This window comes from Rissa tridactyla, chromosome 20, assembly GCF_028500815.1.
Source record: "Rissa tridactyla isolate bRisTri1 chromosome 20, bRisTri1.patW.cur.20221130, whole genome shotgun sequence".
Classification (NCBI taxonomy): Eukaryota; Metazoa; Chordata; class Aves; order Charadriiformes; family Laridae; genus Rissa; species Rissa tridactyla.
The window spans coordinates 2,497,910-2,517,966 of NC_071485.1; the positions used below are offsets into that span (position 1 = coordinate 2,497,910).

General features: G+C 46.3%; 1 protein-coding gene across 22 annotated transcripts in view; it reads left to right on the forward strand.

The window, feature by feature from the left end:
• The window catches only part of AAK1 (AP2 associated kinase 1), an 89,250-nt gene that overhangs the window by 16,351 nt on the left and 52,842 nt on the right, over positions 1–20,057 (forward strand). For 17 of the 22 annotated variants that reach the window (XM_054224856.1, XM_054224861.1, XM_054224860.1 and 14 more), the window contains exons 2-5: positions 4,057–4,266; positions 12,308–12,426; positions 14,513–14,621; positions 16,823–16,965. In XM_054224856.1, the coding sequence (XP_054080831.1) occupies positions 4,098–4,266; positions 12,308–12,426; positions 14,513–14,621; positions 16,823–16,965 (540 nt within the window). In that variant the 5' untranslated portion in view covers positions 4,057–4,097. The remainder of the gene's footprint in view (positions 1–4,056; positions 4,267–12,307; positions 12,427–14,512; positions 14,622–16,822; positions 16,966–20,057) is intronic. The other 5 variants (XM_054224878.1, XM_054224859.1, XM_054224863.1 and 2 more) reach the window with 1 other exon arrangement.

Consider the following 20,057-nt stretch of genomic DNA (forward strand, 5'->3'; position numbering starts at 1 on the left):
GTTGGGATGACTTGCCACTACCTCTTACTATGAGATGCTGTGGGTTGAGGGGTACTTTCTGGACTTTCCCTCGTTGGACAACTGAAGGTGCCCTTCCTGCACAGATTTGCGTTCTGGAGACAGCCTCCAGAGCTCTTGCCTGCAAAGCAGAGCTCAGGGACGTGAGCTGTGTATGCAGGGCCTTTGCTTCATGCTGCAGATGAGAGTAGTATGTTGTCGCACTGACCCTGTGTTTTGGTCAGGTTCCTAATTTTTTGCCTTTTTTATTAATTGCATGTTTTCCTACCCTAGTAGCATGCTCTTTAGAGACCACAACTTAAAGAACAGGGTATTTGTTTGCTTGTGTTTCTGGCAGTCTCCGTTTCAAGTGGAGGTTGGAAGTGGGAGCAGAGATAATGTTCCAGGTTGAACTCGGTAAATCATAGATTGTGCCAGTGTCGTCTTTACTTTCTTTGATATAGCCGTGATCTTGGATGGTACAGCCCTAACGCAAAGTCTGCCTCATTACTGTGGCCTCTTAATTAAACCTTGAACCACTTTAAAAACAAATTTTGAGGGGGCTATTTTATTTTTCTTTAAAGGTGTTAATGCTGACATCTGTGTCTAAGGGTGTTGTAGATGCTTCATAAAGCAGAAAAAACAACGTGTAACGATCCTGATCATTCCAATTCCTTGTTATGTAGCAAAGCAGAACACAATACAAGTCCCAGTTTGTGGGCACGTTTGGTAAGAAAAAGGGGTAATATTGGAACCGAAAACTCATTTTTGGGGTGAAATATCCCGCCCTGGAAACAAAGAGCTCAGAAGTAATGAAAAGTTTCTTCAAAAGGGGGAAAAAATGGAATTTGAAATCATACGTGTTTTAGCAGGTATGCTGCAGTAATACCCTCCTCTGGGCAGTGGAGGAGTGGAATACAAGATAGCAGAAAGAATATATTAGCGCAGATTAATACTGGCGAAAATAGCACTATAATCCTAATGCCCATCATAGTTGACTAGTGGAACTATAATTAAAACAAAAAGCCCATATAAAAATTAACCAGCAAATATTTGTCTGTGTGGAGGGTAACACAAGATTGTCACACGCGACCGGTAAGGGACAGTCCTTCCCGTTAGTGCCGTGTTCTTGGGACCGAGTCTGGTGCTTTTCATAGGAGCTGCTGGGTGAGATGACTCTTGTCAGCGAGACCGGTGTTGCGATGCACAGTAACGCGTTCTGGCAGTAACAGGAAGTTTTTCTGAAGGTCTCAGCAGCCACAGTGGGGTCTGAGGAGAGGATCGGCTGGATCGATGGGCCAAGGCCAACTGTATGAGGTTTAATAAGGCCAAGTGCTGGGTCCTGCATTTCGGTCATGACAACCCCAAGCAACGCTACAGGCTTGGGGCAGAGTGGCTGGAAAGCTGCCCGGCAGAAAAGGACCTGGGGGTGCTGGTGGAGCCAGCTTAACATGAGCCAGCAGTGTGCCCAGGTGGCTGAGAAGGCCAACAGCATTCTGGCTTGTATCAGGAATAGCGTGGCCAGCAGGAGCAGGGAAGTGATGGTGCCTCTGTACTCGGCGCTGGTGAGGCCTCACCTCGAGTGCTGTGTCCAGTTCTGGGCCCCTCTGTACAAGAGGGACATTGAGGTGCTGGAGTGTGTCCAGAGGGGAGCTACCAGGCTGGGGAGGGGTCTGGAGCCCAGGGCATATGAGGAGAGGCTGAGGGAGCTGGGCATGTTTAGCTTGGAGAAGAGGAGGCTGAGGGGAGACCTCATTGTCCTCTACAACTACCTGAAAGGAGGGTGCAGAGAGGTGGGTGTTGGCCTCTTCTCCCAAGTAAATAGTGACAGGACCAGAGGAAATGGTCTGAAGCTGCAGCAGGGGAGGTTTAGGTTAGATATCAGGAAGAATGACTTTACTGAAAGAGTGGTCGGGCACTGGAACAGCCTGCCCAGGGAGGTGGCTGAGTCACCATCCCTAGAGGTATTTAAGAAACGTGTAGATTTGGCACTTCAGGGCATGCTGTGGTGGCAGAGATTGTAGGTTGTTTGTTTGCTTACGTGGTTTTGTTTTGGGTTTTTTTTTTTGTGTGTGTATGGTTGGACTCGATTATCAAGGGACTCAAAGGTCCCTTCCAACCACGAAGATTCTATGATCCCATGGTTTTTTTCCCCTGTCTTAGAGATGAGTCACTTGTCCATCTTCATCCTTGGTTCATAGGCGGGAAGAACCGAGACTGGGTTATTCTTCCACCTTTGTTGAAAACTGGCACTAAGAGCAGTAGGAGAGAGAGGCGTGTGGGCACATCCGAGTGCTTTTCCCTGACATACTTGCAGAACTTGATGCTAATGTTAGTTGAACTTGGGCATCATCTAAAATAATTACAGATCATTGTATTGCTTAGCTTTGCCCAGGGTGTTTTCATTGGCCCTTTGTGGTGAAGGGTAACTGCCTCCAAACAACTAGGGAAAAACTTTTATTTTTTTGGTAAACGACTGCATGTTATGCCAGCTAGAGAGAGGTGTCAGAGGTGCGGGATGACTTTCTCAGTACAGCAGCAGAGAGAAACTGGTTTTGGTGTTGTCCAGTGATGGGTGATGTGCAGTGTTGGTGTGTCAGCTGGTTGTGGCTACGACTGTGGGGAGAAATAAGTACCGGGAACTAGGGTTTAGTAAAGCTTTAGGAGTGGTGAACTGCGAACACCCTGTGCAAGGCTGCCGATATGACCTTCCTGTAACTAAATCACAGCATCCTGACTTGGGGAGGGGAGGGAAATTAAAAAATTGAGTGAGCCTGCCCCTTGTACTTAGGAAAGTAAATGCTAAGGAAGTTCTTCTGGCTTGTGAGATAAGGCAAAATATGACATAATTCTTCATGGGTAAGAATAGATAAGTATTTGGACTGTGCAAATGTGGAGTGGCTTTGTGCCTGTTTCAGCAAAGCACTTAATTTTAAGTGCCGGCTAGTCCAACCGGAGGTTAAAATGCCTTGCTGGCTGTCCCTGGAGGCCAGGGATGTTCCTAGGGCAGTTGTGGGGCACACCTGAATAGCGCTTGGCTGTCCCCTCAGCTTCCGTACCAAAGCACGGTGGGCTGTCTTGGACACAGAGCTTGGAGGTGGATGAGGTAGAGCTAAAACACATGGAAAAAATTTTTTTCAGTTGGAAAACCACATGCAGTGTTTGTCCAGCTCAAGAAAGAATTTCACCCCTGAAGAATAAAGTTTTTAGTGGCATCCAGAACGTTTATCGGGAGCTACAGTGATTCCAGATATTGTTAATTTGTTTGTAGAAGGGTGATGGAGAAAAATCCAAAATGAAGCAGTGATTTATTTTTTTTTTAAAGTGGAAATTGATCATTTGATGGTTGGCTTTTTCAAGCCCAATGACTTGACTAACTTAACTGAAAAGAGGAGCAATTCCTCCTCCTCAAACCTAGTTGCTTTTGGGTTATCCCAACATAGCTTTGTTTTTAAAAAAAAAAAAGAGGGATGTGATCTAAGGCAAAACTTGAAAACATTTGCGGAGGGAAGACGCATCTATGTGGTGGAGATGTTTTTTGTAGCTGTGATTACAGAGCTCAGACGTGCAGCTGGGACATCGTCATGCTACCTGTCTCGTTTGCTGCCTGCAACTGAATGTCTCTGGGATGTACTTTCAGCATGGATTTTAAAAGGAGGTGTTCTGCCTAATTGTGTTTGGTTCAAGCTATTTCTATTTTCTTAGCGTACCTGCTGTCTCTTGCAGAGGAGGGGTGGATTGGCGTAGCAGGGTAACGCAGAAAAGGCAGTGTGTTTTGGGAACACTAATGACTTATGAAAAGGCCTTTGGTTCTGCAGATCCTCTGAAATCTAACCTGCTTTACTGTATGTACAGGGCAGAGTCCAGCCAGGCCTCTTCTGGACTATGATTAACTTGGGTGAAGTGGTCTGTTGAGTTGGTGCTTCAAATGCTGTCTGGCTATGGCTGAAGTAGCTTTATTTTGGCTCAGCGTGAACAAAACAGGCTTGCTGTGGGGACCTGTTTGACAGGCACAAAACCTGCCTGCAGTAATACCTTGTTCTCTGCTCTGCTCTTTAGTTATCTGACAGGGGGTTGTGAAGATCTGGAGCAGAACTTAAATGCAACTCAAACAGCTGAGTAAGTGGTTGTATGTGAAGATATGGATCATGTTGGTAGGAAGAGGGTTCCTGGGACAAGCTATTTCTGGTGCTCCCCCCTCAATGGTGCCATCCCAGAAGGACAAGGTGGGCCTAGGCTGTGCTTGGAGGGCCGTTGTGTCCATCAAGGGTAAGTTGTGTTGTGTTCAGCACACAGTTCATCTGCTGCAGCAGCACTTAATGAGCTTGGCTAATTTATATGTTCACCAGTGTAAGGCAGCTCTGGCGTCACAAAAGGATGGTGGAAGGAGCAACCAATTTCTCTGTAAACTTCCTCGCCGTAATAGCATTAGTTAGGGCAGCTTGCTTGGAAGCAGCATCTTGTGCTTCTTTGCAGATCGGCATTGCTGGCTGCCTCTGACTTACTGGTTGCAAGAGGATTCCAGGCTTGCAGTACACGTGAATCACTTAAATGCAGCAGAGCGCTATCGTCTTACCTTGCGAGGAGCTAAGGGAGGGGATCACGTGCAGCTTTGTGCGGCTGGTTTTACCTACTTGAGAAGTGCTTGCCTGGCTGTGAAGAGTTCTGCGTCCTGCTGAAATTACAGAAGGGCTGAAAATATAACTACCAGTGCTGGAAACATGGCCAGTCTGGAAACGCAGACACAAACCTGCATGGAAAATTGCTCTGGCATCTGTATTGACTGGAGATAATCAGAACTTCCCCCCCCCCCCCTTTTTTTTTTCCTTCCCAGCTTGTCCCAAAAGAACAACAGTCAGGGCAGAAGCACGTAGGAAGATAACCGTGTTCCCACGCTGTTGCAGATGCAGGCCTAAGTGCAGACGACAGTGGTGTTGCCCAAGAGACCTATGGCTGTTGCTGGCTCTAAGTTGATGGTGATCACAATACTGACTGTACGCTACCTGTTCAACAGCGTAAGATGTCTTAAGGATGAGCATATAAATATATGGAATAAGAGCAGCATTTTAGCTTCTGCTGCCTTGTGTAGGGAAGGAGTTGAATTTCCTTCAGAAGTTTAAATCACAGGCACTTGTTTATGAACGCACGGGAGAACTGTCCTCTGAGCTGATTCTCAGGCTTAGTTCTTGCTTCTCTCCCTTCTGGTGCTTGCAAAGTCACTGGACTTATTTGCTCTGTTGCAAATGCAATATGTGCGAACCTCACGAAGTTTAACCAGGCCAAGTGCAAGGTCCTGCACCTGGGTCACGGCAATCCCAGGCACAAATACAGGTTGGGTGGAGAATGGCTTGAGAGCAGCCCTGAGGAGAAGGGCTTGGGGGTGCTGGTGGACGAGAAGCTCAACACGAGCTGGCAATGCGCACTTGCAGCCCAGAAAGGCAGCTGCATCAAAAGAAGCGTGGCCAGCAGGTCGCAGGAGGTGATTCTGCCCCTCTGCTCCGCTCTGGTGAGACCCCACCTGGAGTACTGTGTCCAGCTCTGGAGTCCTCGACAGAAGAAGGACATGGACGTGTTGGAGCGGGTCCAGAGGAGGGCCACGAAGATGATCTGAGGGCTGGAGCACCTCTGTAATGAGGACAGACTGAGAGAGTTGGAGGGGTTCAGCCTGGAGAAGAGAAGGCCCCGAGGAGACCTTATAGCGGCCTTCCAGCACCTAAAGGGGGCCTACAGGAAGGATGGAGAGGGACTCTTTATCAGGGAGTGTAATGATAGGACACGGGGTAACGGCCTCAAACTGAGAGGGTAGATTTAGGTTGGATATCAGGAAGAAATTCTTTACTGTGAGGGTGGTGAGGCACTGGAACAGGTTGCCCAGGGAAGTTGTCAATGTCCCATCCCTGGAGGTGTTCAAGGCCAGGCTGGATGAGGCTTTGAGCAGCCTGGTCTGGTGGGACGTGTCCCTGCCCAGGGCAGGGGGGTTGGAACCAGATGATCTTTAAGGTCCCTTCCAACCCCAACCATTCTGTGATTTGAAGCCCGGGTTGGTCTCTTGCCTTTAGCTTTCCATATGTACACTGGAAAAAAGGCTCTACCAGCAAAGACGTGAGGATGTTCCTAGTGCCTGGACTACTTTGCCTCTGAGCTCTGCCTTGTGTGTGACCCAGCCTCCCCAGCCACGTGTGGCTTAGCTATCTCACTGCACTTGAGGCAACGCAGGCCCTTGGGCTGACCTCGGCTGCCTTGGAGTTACACAAACCCTGGCATCTCTGTCTATTGTATTGGGGCTGGCATAGTACATTAGAGTGGGCGATTTCTGGTTGTTGGAAAGGTTGTCTTGCTTGCTGTTCACTGAAAATAGAAGTAAATGGTCCTGTAATGTGCATCTGGCAGTGCCTCATAAAATTGCTTGTCAATTTGTCTTTGATCTATTTCCTTTCAACTTTGCTCAAATTTAGCAAAGTTGGGGTCTGGGCTGGAGTAAGGAGGAAGAAATTGGTTGTGGTCTGAGGCTCTGGAAGCTGAAAGTAGTCCTTGAGGCTGACGGGGTGGCAATGTTACAGAATCACAGAGTGGCAGGGGTTGGAAGGGACCTCTGGAGATCATCTAGTCCAACCCCCTGCCAGAGTAGGGTCACCCAGCTCAGGTTAGACAGAATGCGTCCAGGTGGGTTATGAATATCTCCAGACGAAGACTCCCCCACCTCTCTGGGCAGCCTGTGCCAGGGCTCTGCCACCCTCAAAGGAAAGAAATTTTTCCTCATGTTGAGATGGAATTTCCTGTGTTTTAGCTTCTGACCATTGTCCCTTGTCCTGTGCCCGGGCACCACTGAGAAGAGTCTGGCCCCATCCTCTTGCCACCTGCCCTTTAGATGTTGATCAGCACTGATGAGATCCCCTCTTGGTCTTCTCCAGGCTGAACAGCCTCAGGTCTCTCAGCCTTTCCTCATCAGAGAGGTGTTCCAGTCCCCTCATCATCTTTGTAGCCTCCACTGGACCCTCTCCAGCAGTTCCCTGTCCTTCTTGAACTGGGGAGCCCAGAAGTGGACCCAGTGTTCCAGCTGTGGCCTCCCCAGGGCAGAGTAGAGGGGGAGGATGACCTCCCTTGACCTGTTGGCCACACTCTTTTTGATGCACCCCAGGAGACCATGTTGTAGCTATGTGTGCAAGGAGCAAGGGTTAACCAGTGTGGAGCAGCTGTTTCCAGGATAGTTAAAAGCTAAAGGAAGTGTATTAATTTCAGCATGATGCTGTGAAAACCCCCCCAGAGTTCAGATGAGTGCTAGTGACTTGTCTAACCAAAACCGCTTCTTCAGTGTGGCAGCGCCCAGGCAGACGGCGAGAGCTGGGCAGCACCTGTCCTTACTGCTGCCACCCATAGGAGAAGACACCCATCACCTTCTGCAAACAGGTCCCTCTTCTACTGAGTAATGCTGCATGGTAGGTGAAAGAAGACTCAATCTGTTAGGAAGGCTTTGTCAGGCAGTGTTGGCTGCGGTCCAGGTGCTCGATAGCTCCGTCCCTTCCTGGGCTGCGCCGAACAGCATCGCTGCTCTGGGCTGTCTGATGCTGCCGAGTGAAAATTTCAGCCATCTCTTGAGTCTCTCCTGCCCCTCGTCTCTCTCATGCCTTGCTGGAAAGCGCGAGCTGTATTTTCTGTCTGCTGCTTACCACCAAAGTTGCTGCTTTTGAGGTAGCTGTAGGAGCGCAGCTCCTCCTGGAACTGCTTTCTTAGCAGGAATCTGAAGTATGGGCCACAGTTGCCAATTTCAAGTGCTTCAAAGTGCTTCAGGTGTATTATTAGCTAGTAACCTGCTTATGGACCCTTAGCCCTAACCCGTGAACTTTTTTTGCAGTTAGCCCCTAACTTTAAAATGATGATGTGGTGTTACCGTGAACCTTTTTTGCAATGCAGCACTTTCAGGCGAGTGCCGCTCTCCTTAGCGGGATGGGCGGTTGGCGAGCAGTCAGTAATAAATGCGTGAGGGACTTCAGAGGTGAACATAGACCAAAGCTTCAAAATCATCTCTTGCCCGCCAGAAACTTGAAGTCTTTCTAGGTCTACATACAGACCACTGAAGTCACCCCTGCCATTTCCAGACATTCAGATATACAGTGGTTGTTGCACGAGACACCAATAAGCAGATGCACCTATGGCTCTGACCTTGACCTGGAGAGACCTTGGCCTGGAAGGGGCAGGGTTCCCGTTGTAGCTCTTATTTGCTCTGGCGCATGGATGTGATCGAGCCCCGTTCCTGTAAATACGTGCGTGATGCATGAAAGCCGATGGCCTGATTTCTCTGCCCCGTTTGTGCACCTGCTGCTTCCTTTGGAAGCCAGTTTGTGTAGGTTCTCGGTATTGTTAAAATTGGCCTGTATGTCCTGCCAGTGGACTTGGACCTTGTGTTTCTAGAGCTGTTTGTGTAAGAGGAGTATGGTGAGAAGACGCTATTCTTTGTGCTCCTTCTCTATTCCTTTCCGCTTCCCTCATCCTCCCGCTGTTTTACTGAGCGTTCCGCAGTCCCGTTCGCTGCATGCGGAACTGGGAGTGCTGAAGCCAATTAGCAGTGGAAGTTGTAATAAATGCGGAGAAATCCAAATCAGGGTGGCATTTTTCACACCTTTTCTGATGTAAATGTGGAATGACAACCTGAGGGAAGTTAGACATTCTTGATTAGGTTGTGCCTTTCTGGACTAAATCTCGGCTACAGTCAAGACCTGGGCTCAGCAAACTGTAGTTCGGAAGGGATATTGTGGTCTGTTTTAGCTGAGACGATCAGACCAGGTGATGCATTCGTTGTTTAGCCAGTAAAGCTTTGCACACTCTCTCAAATGGATGTGGATCATAAAATTTTGCTTCTCTGATGGCAAAGTCGCTTGCTGTAGATCGCTGTGGAGAAATTGCCGTATGTACCCTGACTAAATCAATACTTGTTTTCTCTGGAGAGAAGCACGCTGCTTTTACTAGCAGCAAAATTGTCACGCTTTAATCCGCAGTCAGTGGGAGTTTAATAATAAAGTAACCAAATTGGTAGGTGTGTTTGCAGACAAAATAAGTTAAATGATTTTGCACGGCTTCCGTGTGTGGTGTTGTCCGCTGAAGTTTGCAGGAGTTAAAGGTAAGAGAGAGGAGGACACGAGGATGTAATTTTCCTGTGACTCGTGGAAGTACTGTGGCAACTCTGCAAATGGCGCAGGCTTCCTCGTCCTTGGATGTGGCTCTAGCTGACGTATCTAATCTCTCATTGCTCCATTTGGAAGACGGTCGGGGCCATATTTCCATCGGGTCCCATATGCTGACGTTGTAGTCCTGTGTCAGACAGCGTTAACTGACCGAATTGTTTTGTTACTGTTCGATTCTAGATTTCTCTGTCCTTTGAGCTCTCAGGATGGTTTAGCTGTGTTCTCCATTGCATAGACTGTAGATTTCTTTGCCGGTTGGCCCTGGTTGCTTGTAAGCAAAATAGCATGATGTACATATTCTAGCGGGGGTGCTCAAGGAGTGACTTTGTTAATTAGCACAGGATCCAAACGAGAGGAAAGGTACCTTGCCCAAAACTTTTCTAATGAGACATGAGCAGTTGGCCTGAAGTCCCACTTCAGCTGAAGCGGAGACTTAAAAGAAGGTCCTTGAATTTAGTGGATCTGCTTTTTTTTAAAAAAAAAAAAAAAATATTTAATTGGTCTATTTTTGCTGCTCAGCTCGTGTTTCTTTCTGCTGAGCGCGGGGCTGTGAACAGAGCTGCGATATCCTGCTGGCCCGCAGGCGGGAGGAGCGGTGGGAAAGGGGACTCGACCCCCGGAGAGGAGAGGAGGCTTCTGCTGGACGACTCCCGACCTTCTTATTTGAGGGACGGGGGAAAAAAAAAGTCTTGCGATTCCCAGAAAGTCTGGATGATGTCTGGGACTCGATAGTGGGGCAAAAAAAAAAATTTAAAAAAAAAAAAGGGGTTTTTTTGTTTGTTTGTTTAAAGTTTTCTCTAAACTTTGGTCTATGAAAAATGTTGTGCAGAAACTAAAAAAATAAGTCGAAACCTGATCTCTGCAGTGATTTTTTCCAAAGCATAATGTGGTAAGAAGGTAGGGACTGGAGAAGCGGTGCTGGTTATGGGTCCCTTATTTCTTACTGGGTCCATTGTGGGTTATAAGAGGCACGGGGGGGGCGGAAAATAAAAATCAGTAGAGTGCTGTCTGCTTTTTTTGACACAGACATCCTCTGGGCTAAAGATACCACAGCGGGATGTGCGGCTTTGTTCCCCAGAAATGAGACAAACGTGGCTAGGGTAGAACAATAAGGCTGCTGCTGTGGGTTTAGGAGCTCTTTAAAATAACTTGTAATTTGAGATCCTCAATTTGAAGCAGTTTAAGGGAGAGAGTCTGGGTTATTTTTGCGTCTGAATTTGAGCGCTGTGAAGACATGAGGCCCTCCAGAACGACGAGGGTTTTTAAAACCCTTTCTGGAAGGAGTGAGCAGCAGCTGAATGACTTGCTGTATCCTGGGGCCATGTCCCAATTTTTCTGAATTTGAATATCCGTTTTGCAGCCTGGTTATAGTTTTTAAGGCCTTTAATTGAAATCTTGATGCTTTATTTTCTTTGCTCTTTTTTCCTTTTTTTTTTTCTCCTTCTTCTTTCTGTTGCATCTTTTACAACTCCTCTCAGGCTGCTGCCCATTAGTTCTGCTCCTAAGAGTCAATGGGGCTTCCTTGGAAAACCCCATCGGTCTCATTCCTGGGGCAAACTCTGATGGGAAGAACTAAGGGGTTTGCATGCTGAGAGGGGTTTTTGTTTCACGGCTCGCGTGCTGACAGGCGTGTTATTTGCGTGTGTAACTCTTCTGTGCTTGTTTTGGAAGATGGGCTGTAACGGGCGCCATAAAAGCGGTTTGATAACAATTGGGGAGGGTAACGCTTTGACCACAGGAGCACTGTCTGGTCATTTGCTCTTTTTCAGTCTTTTCTTAGTAAAAATAAATCCCAGTTTTAGTAAAAGCTGCAGTGGGCCTTTTGGCTGTGGTGTTTGATTTGTTAACAGCTTGTAAGCACCGGTTGTTGCGAGACAGGGGTTGTTAAATGCAACCTATTTTAACACCAAATTTTACGCAAATGTGACTGTCTTGCTTGGCACACTTTGCATGATGGAACTCGTTTAGGTGCCAAATAACCAGTAGTAATAATTATGTGCAAACATGTCAAATCTAACTATATATGCATTGTTGATCTGGTGGCTTCTAGCAGCTTGTAAAGAATGAGATTCACCAAAGGGCTCAAACTTTTAAAATGAGAGTTACGTGGGATGTGACCAGCTTTTTCTGGTGTGTAACTACAGCTTTTGGCATCGTGGGACTTCTGAAGGCTACGGCAGCACCAAATCATAACTTGCTATTGAGCTGATTCTTTAGAAATCCTTAAGCGTAAAAGAAATACACGCTGTAATGTAAGGTAACAGAAAGCAAATGAAATGCTGCTAGGTTGTGGCACTGACAATGTCGTCGTGGTTCCCTTTTTACCGTTGTGCAGCGCTTCTTGGCTACTTGGAGCCGTTGCGACTCTTTGTCCTGATTCATTCTGATCTCTGGGAGCCAGGTGTGAAACTTTGATGGCTGTGTACCTCCAGCCTCAATCAGCTTCCTATTTCTGTCCGGGACTACAAATGCAAACCCCATATATTTTGATGCACCGCTAACGAGAGATAAAAGGTTTTCGTCCTAAACAAGTCAAGTATATCCTGGAAGTTCTGACTTTACTCATAGCGATGACCACAAAGTGAATCATGCTGGTTTTAGGATTTATTTTTTTTTTCTTGTTCTTCTGTCCTTTTTTAAAAGTGCGGACATCAAACCATGTGTGGGAGATGGGTTTCTTCTGCTTCGTGCACAAATCAGCTTTGCAATGCAACTTAGATGCCTCAAAAGTTGGGAAGCTTTTTAAGTTTAGGCCTTTGGGAATTCAGTGGATGATCTGTAGCTCTTATTTCTGTCCAAGACAACATTGCTGTTTATACTTCAGAGTTCTTCATAATGGAAATTTGTGGAACAATGAAGGACTGTCTGGCAGGGCAAGTAACTGGTGTAATCGCTTGTTTTTGTGGAGATGTTAAATGTTAACCTTGCTTTCATTAAGTGAAGATTTGGCCTCTCGGATTCCTTTTAGTTCGCAGAAATAACTGTCCGGGCGGAGTTGGAAGCTCTGGAGCTAAGCACACATTGGCGGCTCCTTGGTGCCCTCCCTCTCGCGACTGTGCCCTGAAGGCATGTGGGAGCAGGGACCAAGAGATTTCTTTGTTAATGAATAGAATTATTTTGTGTCTTCACAGGTGGATTTGCGATAGTGTTTCTTGTGAGGACTAGCAATGGGATGAAGTGTGCCCTTAAGCGTATGTACGTCAATAACGAGTATGACTTGCAAGTCTGCAAAAGAGAAATCCAGATCATGGTAAGTCGCAACTTGCTACTGGGGCCCCAGACTGGGAGTGGAATGATGTGAGAACCTGGTCACCTTCTGTCTGTGATCTGGGTAGCATGGTGTTGCAAACTGCGGGTTTTCTTAGCAAAACTGTCTGTGTTTTGGAAAGACCTAATTCCTGGAGTTATGCGAATATATGAAAATTTCCTATTGAGTTATTTAAAATTTAAATAGTTCCTATGGACGAGAAAAACATGGGAGCTGAAAAAAGCAGAGAGAATCTCAGGAAATTGAGGGGAAGAATAAATTCCTATGTCAATCCCACAACTTAATAGGAAAAGGAAGAGCTGAAGAGGTCAGCATCGTTGGGTGTTCGACTTCATGGTGTAACGATCTTTAGTTCGGGGCTAAAGTCTCCAGCCTTTTGTACTTCATCAGAAAACGCTGATGATTCTGATGTAACTGTCTCTGATCTCAAGTCAGTGCTTGAATGCAAGACCTCCGCCCTGAGATGAGTTTGTATCACAACAGCTTCTAATCTTTTGCATTGGGATGAAGGCGCGCGCTGTGTTGGTGAGATTGATAGATTAAAACCAGTATTTGTGGGACAGTTACTTCCTGGGCTTTTGAAACAGGGAAGCGTTTATAATTAGCACTGGGATGTTTTTCTAGATTATTGGATACAAGGAGTTATATGATAGGATAGCTATTTTTAATAGCGGTTTTAAATGTAGCATCTCTAAACAAAAAATTGAGATGATCCAAATAGATTTGCTTAATCTTGCTTGGAGCCTGGTAAACATGGAAAGTGCCGCTTTTGAGGTTGTAGTCAAAGATACTGGTGAATATTTAGAGTAACTGTGAGGTAGGGAAGGAAATAATAAAAAAAAAAATCCTCATTCTGCTATTTACAACACAAGGTGTAGGTTTGGGGTAGATGATCTTTGTATGAGAAGCTCTTACCTGTAGCAATTCTGGGTGTGTTTTTTGATGTAGCTCTTAATTAGGTTAATACCTTTTAAAGTTTAACTTCTGGAGTCTGTGTGATAGCGCAGCGAAGCTTTTGGGCATGCTTTATCTTCGCTGTAGCTAACGGTACGTGGGAGAAGTTGAGATCAGATATTACATCAAAGGTTTTAGCTGTGCTCACAAAGCTTGTTTACTTGGATTTCACTTGCTGGTCCTTTCCATTGTCTCCATGCCTTTGGCGTTCTTTGAAATGCGTGGCTGCCCTGGAAAGCGAGGGTGAGAAGTATCCTTCTTACTCGTCGGGGCCGCTTGCTTATGAGTCTTATCATGAGCACTAAACTTTGTGCCGAAGAACCCATACGTCACTAAAAGGATGTATTTTGTTCTTGTCTAGCTTTCGTGCAATAAAGAAGTATTTTACGCTGCGCTGCACTTTTTGCAACCCTGCAACGTTAATGGTAGAGTGTGGCCAGCAGGGTCTTGATTTCTTTTACTGATGAAGCTGAACGTTGAACTGGGCTGGCTGTCGCACGCGGCAGCGTGTGGGAAGCTGGCAGTCCCAAAGAAATGGCTTTTCCTTGCAGGTTTAGCACGTGTCACGGATAAGTCATAGATATGAGAACTTGTGGTTTAATCCATCAAGTTACTTAAAATAAGATACTTCTAAAAGCAAGGTTAAAATTTACTATATTACTTCAGTGGGCGTTTTTGAGCGTGCGAAGACTTAGGATACTGTTTGCCAGCAGAAGAGTGGAAGGAGAGGATAAAAGTAAGCACAACATGTACTGTGCACGGCCACCACAACACGCCTGCCTTGTTCTCCCCTCTCCGTAAAAGAGGAGCAGCTCCAGGTGGCTTGGCCTGGGGCGTCTAAGGGAACGTGCAAAAATCCGGACCAATCCCGGAACAAGTTAGTTCATCAGGTTGGCTGTTTCCCTGCTGTTCGTCTCAAACCCTTCTGGAAGGAAAAGAGTTAGAGACAGATCTCAGGTTTGTTCAAGTTTTGTGTGACGATTAAACCAAAGCGACAGAAGCTTGCGCCTAGCTAGGAGAAGAGCTAGGAAAGCTGTTCAGTGTAGAGGAACCATATTAAAATGTTGTTAGCTCTGTATGGCTGGTTTATGCTTTGAATTTATTTATCTTCCAGCGGGATCTGTCTGGCCACAAGAACATTGTTGGATACATTGACTCCAGTATAAACTCAGTAAGTAGTGGTGACGTCTGGGAAGTGCTGATACTGATGGACTTCTGTCGAGGTGAGTATGGGCTCCATGCATTGTTCCTTGGTAGATTTGTCCCTTTTTGGCACTTACAGGAAACTTGCACAACATCTTCCTTTTAAAAAACCCAAGCCTGTTCCTAGGCCTGGCCCTTCCTTGCCCACCGAGGAACTGTTTTGAACAAAGCAAAGCCAAAACTAGGTGTGGAGAAGTGGATGATATGTGTGGCTATGTTGACCCTGTTAATGGGACAGGTACCGTTTTTGCCCCTGCCCTCAGTGGTCCTAGATCCTGTCTGTTGTGAAGGAGAACCCTTAAATATATATTGCTGTTTTCCATAGGCTGGTCTGCACAAGAAGTGGCTCTTCTAAAGCTGCCAGGCTGTGGAAAGAAATTCTTCTTCACTTTGTCATATTGCAAGCTTTTTCCACTTCAGCCGGGCTTAGGATTGTTCTGGAAGAAGCTTGAAATGGATAATATGAAGCCAAAAAGTATTCCTTTTGCCTCTGACCTTTTTGTTGGCTGTCTCTAGCCAGATAGGCTCAGTCTTTTCCAGCTGTCCCAAAGCTTTGATCTCTTGTGGCTAGGATGTGGTGTTTGGAAAATGATGCATGTGCTGTGCTCAAATGCCTCTTGCAGGAATAGCGTTAAGCAAAAATAGTGTTTTGGCCAGGTGACTTTAGAAGTCTGTGGCTGTTTCAGATGGTGGCAGCTGATGGAAATAGATATTCTTGGGACTGTTGGGCTTTTAACTGAAGCCAGTTGCATCGTAGCAAGAAAAACTAGATGCTAAACATGCATGGTACGGCTTTCTGTTCTGCTGTGCCCTCTTTGCCGCTTTGTTTTGATGCAGGAATCTTGTCTGACTTGCGTTGGGTTTGTTTGCTGGTAAAAGGAAGCACCTTATGTGTGGTTTTGCTGAAGGAATCATTGCGTAAGCTCTCTCAACGCTTAAAACCTAAATATCACAAGGAATGTTGTAAGAAATAGGCCTGGTAGCGCTAGTAAATCCATACTCTGTGTTGCAGACCCCGCTGTGGAGGGAAGTGAAAACTGTAGCAATTCAGAAAGCACTCTCTCCGCCTGCATGAGCCTCCCCTCTGTTCCAAATTTTGGGCTGATGAAGTAAAAACCATCTTTCTAAGGTGTTTCCTTCCATCTGAAAGGAGGGGAGCTGCAAGGTGGTATTTCTCACGTGGCTTGCTTTTGCCAGACGCTCTGCTTGGCACATGCCTGCCTCCGTCTCCAGCGTTCAGAGCGAAGCAGAGGAATTGCTGTCATACGCTGGATTTTCTCTTCTTACTTTCCTTTTGTGTCAAAACAGTTTCTAAACCAAATCAGTGTGTCTTTGTGTGCAGAGCTGTGCTCACTTTCAGTGTGAAGTGTTCACAGCTGCACCATTTATTAAGCTGAGCTTTTCTTTTGTAGCGTGAAAATAAAGTTTTGTGACGCTTGTGCTGTGAAATGGTAAAGTTTTGCTTTGCCAAAGGAGATTTTTCTGTGTGTATATAGGGTGTTTTGAGGGGAGAAGAACCTCTGTGAGGATTGTTTTGGAAAGGCCTTGACAACAACAAACCCTCAAAGCTGAGGCAAATTCAAGACTCATTCCTGAAAACTTGATTTTCTTTGTCTGGAGTTTCCCTTGTTACAGATGGATTTTTAATTCTTTTGCCTGCCTTACTTTAGCCGAGCCACTTAGTAGTATGTGGGGTTTTTGAGTGTCTCCCATTCTCCCTCCTCTTGCTTGCATGTGGCACATTACTTTGTGGACTGTGGTTGCCCCAAATTCAGCCTTTTCTTCCTGTAGTCTGACAAAAAAAAGTCTTATTTTGAAGAAGAAAGAAGATGTGGCTCAGTCGGAATCACGTTTGAGTGCTAACACAGCCAGGTGAATGTGGGCCTTAGAAGCTAACGTGCCGCTCTTGAGGCGTCGTTCAAAGACAAGATGAGGTGTCATATCGCAAGCATGCCTGCCGGCAGATACGCAAAACCCCCTGGGATTGAGGCGAGGAAATGAGAATGAAACGAGATGAATAAGCAGATTTCAAAAAGCCTCTGGGGAAGGCTTAGTGGGAATTTGGAGTTTGAACTGGTGAACTTCTTGTGCGCTGACGGCACAGGCAGAGTTTGATGGGGAGCAGACTAAGACAAGTCCTGTCTGGTAGGACTGGGGCTTGGGCCAGGCCAGACCTCACCGTGCGTACCTGCTCTGATCCTTGGTGTCTGTTTCTCCTCAGGAGGTCAAGTGGTGAACCTCATGAACCAGCGCCTGCAGACGGGGTTCACGGAGAATGAGGTCCTGCAGATCTTCTGTGACACCTGCGAAGCTGTAGCCAGGTTGCATCAGTGTAAAACGCCAATAATCCACAGGGATTTGAAGGTGAGTTGCGGACTGCAGTAATACAGCAGGGAGCGTGCCTCCTCCTTAATGTCTCTGTTTGCCGCCTGTGCCACGGCAGACAGGCGTTGAATACCGGTTCTGTGTTTCTGTTGTTAGTAATGAGGAAAAGTGGGCATAAATACCTCTCTCTATTGGAAGATAAAAAAAGAAATGAGCCTCTCTCTGCTGCTTTCCATATGTTTACCGTCCATAGATCTACTTAAGGAACACAAATTTTTGTGAATAATTCCGTTTTGCGCAGGAGATGTGCCAGAACATATCTGATGAATTATTCACAGTGACTTTCTACCACCTGAAACGCTATTGATGTCATAAGGTATTTCACAAAAAGCACGCTGTAAGCTTGTTTCCTGGACCCACATTAAAAGGATCCCTCCAGAGCTGTTGGCCTTGGGGCAGGAGTCATTAGAAGCTTTTGAAACTGGCCTCTAACTCTCTGTTGACCATGAAAGTGCATTGTAAAACTCCGTGTGCTTAGCTGGGAACAGAGCTAGGCTGGCAGGGAGAGCTTTTGAAAAACCCCATGCCTGTAATCAAACAAACAAAAAGACGTTCCCTGTCCTCTCGACTAGCTCATAAAATGCCTGAATAATATTCAGCCAAGAAGGAGGTTCCTGTGTACGTTTGAAATTCGGATGTGCTTTGTGGGCCAGGTTCTGTTTTCAGAGCCTTCAGCGAACGTTTGGTTTGTGCTGCTGGCCGTTCTTTTGTAGGAGCAAAAGATGCCACGTGTGCCAACAAGAGCCAGGTAACGCAGAGGAAAAAGTCCTCAGGGTCTGGTGTGCTTTAACATATTTCAAATGATTGTGACCCCAGTTTGAATACATGAAACAAGTCTGACAGCTGTTCTTCTAGGGTGAAATGGGTGGAGTCTTATCAACTTGAGACCTGGATTTAAAGTTGTTAAGGACTGTGGCAATTATGCAGGCAAGGAAAACTGGGCTGAGAGGATGAGCCTTAGGAACAGGAACCTCTACAATTGATATTAACCCCTGCTGTTACCTTTTTTGAAGAATCCTTAGGGTTTTTTAATAAAGAACAAACTCATTGTGTGGCATGTGAATAGATTCTGGGACATCTGGGATGGATTAGTGAGTTGATCCTGAGTGTTACTCTGTACGCGGAGTTGCAGTTGAAATGGGATGTTATGATCTGATGCTTAGCCCACGCTGCGTGCTTAGAGCCGTAAAGTTTGCGTGGTCTGGCTCTTGGCTCTGCCCAAGGTCAGAGCTCTTCTCTGCTTTGAGACATGTTTCCCAGTTTAACATGTATTATTTCTGTTGTGATGACCTCTGGAGCTCCGGTCACAAGTGAGGATCTAAGTACTAACACAGAACTAGTGATTTAGGTATGTTTTGACTTGGAGTTCAAATTTAATAATGGCAAGGAGGAGCTGCAATTCCAGAGCAATTCCAAGAGAGATTAAGGTTCAGAAAAGTTTTGTACAAGTTGTGAGTGTGAGGAAAGGCACCCGCTGGGTAGGTGTTCTGTTGGGGTGAACATAACCCTGTTGAGGAGTGGGCAGATGTTGACTTTGCAGACAGCTGCACGGAGACCGGAGGCTTTTTTTGCCTTCCAGCTCTTTGATGTTGCTGTAACACTGGAGGTTCCTGCCCAGAGAGCTCTGCCAGCAGAAATGATCGTGTGAATAATCTTTAAGCCCTTTCAGACAAACGCAGCTGGAATAGTTTCAGCGGCCTGCGGCTGTGATTTTGAGTTAACCCAACAGGCTTCGCCTGAAGCAGAACAACCTCCTGTTGGCACAACCTCCAACTGGTATGAAGCGAGCAACAGCTGGGGACAACAGCACCTTTAAGCAGTGCGCCTGTAGGCAAAAGTGGGCATCTTGCTGCGAATAAAAGCCATGAAATAATAGTATGTCATCCCTGTGCATGTTTATTAAGGTTTTCCTTCCTGATCTGATGGTTAGCTCTCGGGTGGTGCATCAGTCTGTCCCTGTGTGCTCACGGCTGAACGATGTGCTGTACAGGGTGCGATGTTTGGTTTCGTGTGCTTTGATTGACTGCCATGAAAACAGTATTGGTACGGCTTTTTCCTAAAAATTAGGAAGCCTGCCTCTGCCCTAGTTAGGACCCCTGTAGAGGCAGCGTAAGCCTCCTGGCAGTAGGCTTGCCTTGCGTGGTTATCTTTACTTGTTCGTGCAGGTATTTTCCCCACCCTCAGGGTTAATAGACCATTGCTGCTGCAGGGCATTCCCGAAAAAGTTTTTGCTCTCCTCTCTGGAGTGAGAACACTTGCTGTATCTTTGGGTTAGGCCTTTTAGCAGCAAAGAAGAAATGGCCAAACCTTATTACAGCTCTTTGTTACGTTATCCTGGCTGTGAAGTCTCTGCTTCAAAGCTGGAATCTGTGCAGAGAAACTGCAAGTGTCAGACCCCAGAGGAATAGGGTTTAGTGAGGTTGGAGGGAGGAGAAAATCCATCTAGGGCTGATAGTAAAAATTTACACAGCTACCCTATACTTAGTGGGAGTTGTTTCCGTAACTTGTTTTACATTTAACCTTGTCTTTCCAGTCTCAAATCCTATGACTTGTGTTGTTCAAAGCACCAGCTTAGAGCCAACTTTGATTTCTATGGCTTGGAGCTTTCTGCAGTGAGAGGTCTCCCGCTTCTACCTGTGATGCTTCTGCTGGTCTGAACCCGTCTGGTTCCAGGAGTAGACGACTGGCTTGCAGATGAGGTGGCCGATTTTTCTTGAAGTAGTCACACAGTAGGATACAGCAAAATACTCGGTCAACCCAGAGTATGCTCTGGATCAAGATGTCTTTCTCCTTTCCCTACTTTCTGCAATAACCAGAAGGTTGTGCTCTCATGTTAAGGATTTAGTTCCTTCTGCTTCCGTTTTAGGACGAGTCCTCCTAGTGTTGCACTTCTCCGTGGTCTGTTAAGACAGTCATGCTGTGCTGCTCTTCTCTCTCTGCCTTCGATCGCCCTTCTTTGTAATGCCAAGTCTTGCCCTGACTCCACCAACACGCCTTTGCCTGGAGTTTGTCTGGACGGCTCTGTGTTCAGAGGGCGATATGTAAAATTGTCCTCTAATGTTAAACCCGTG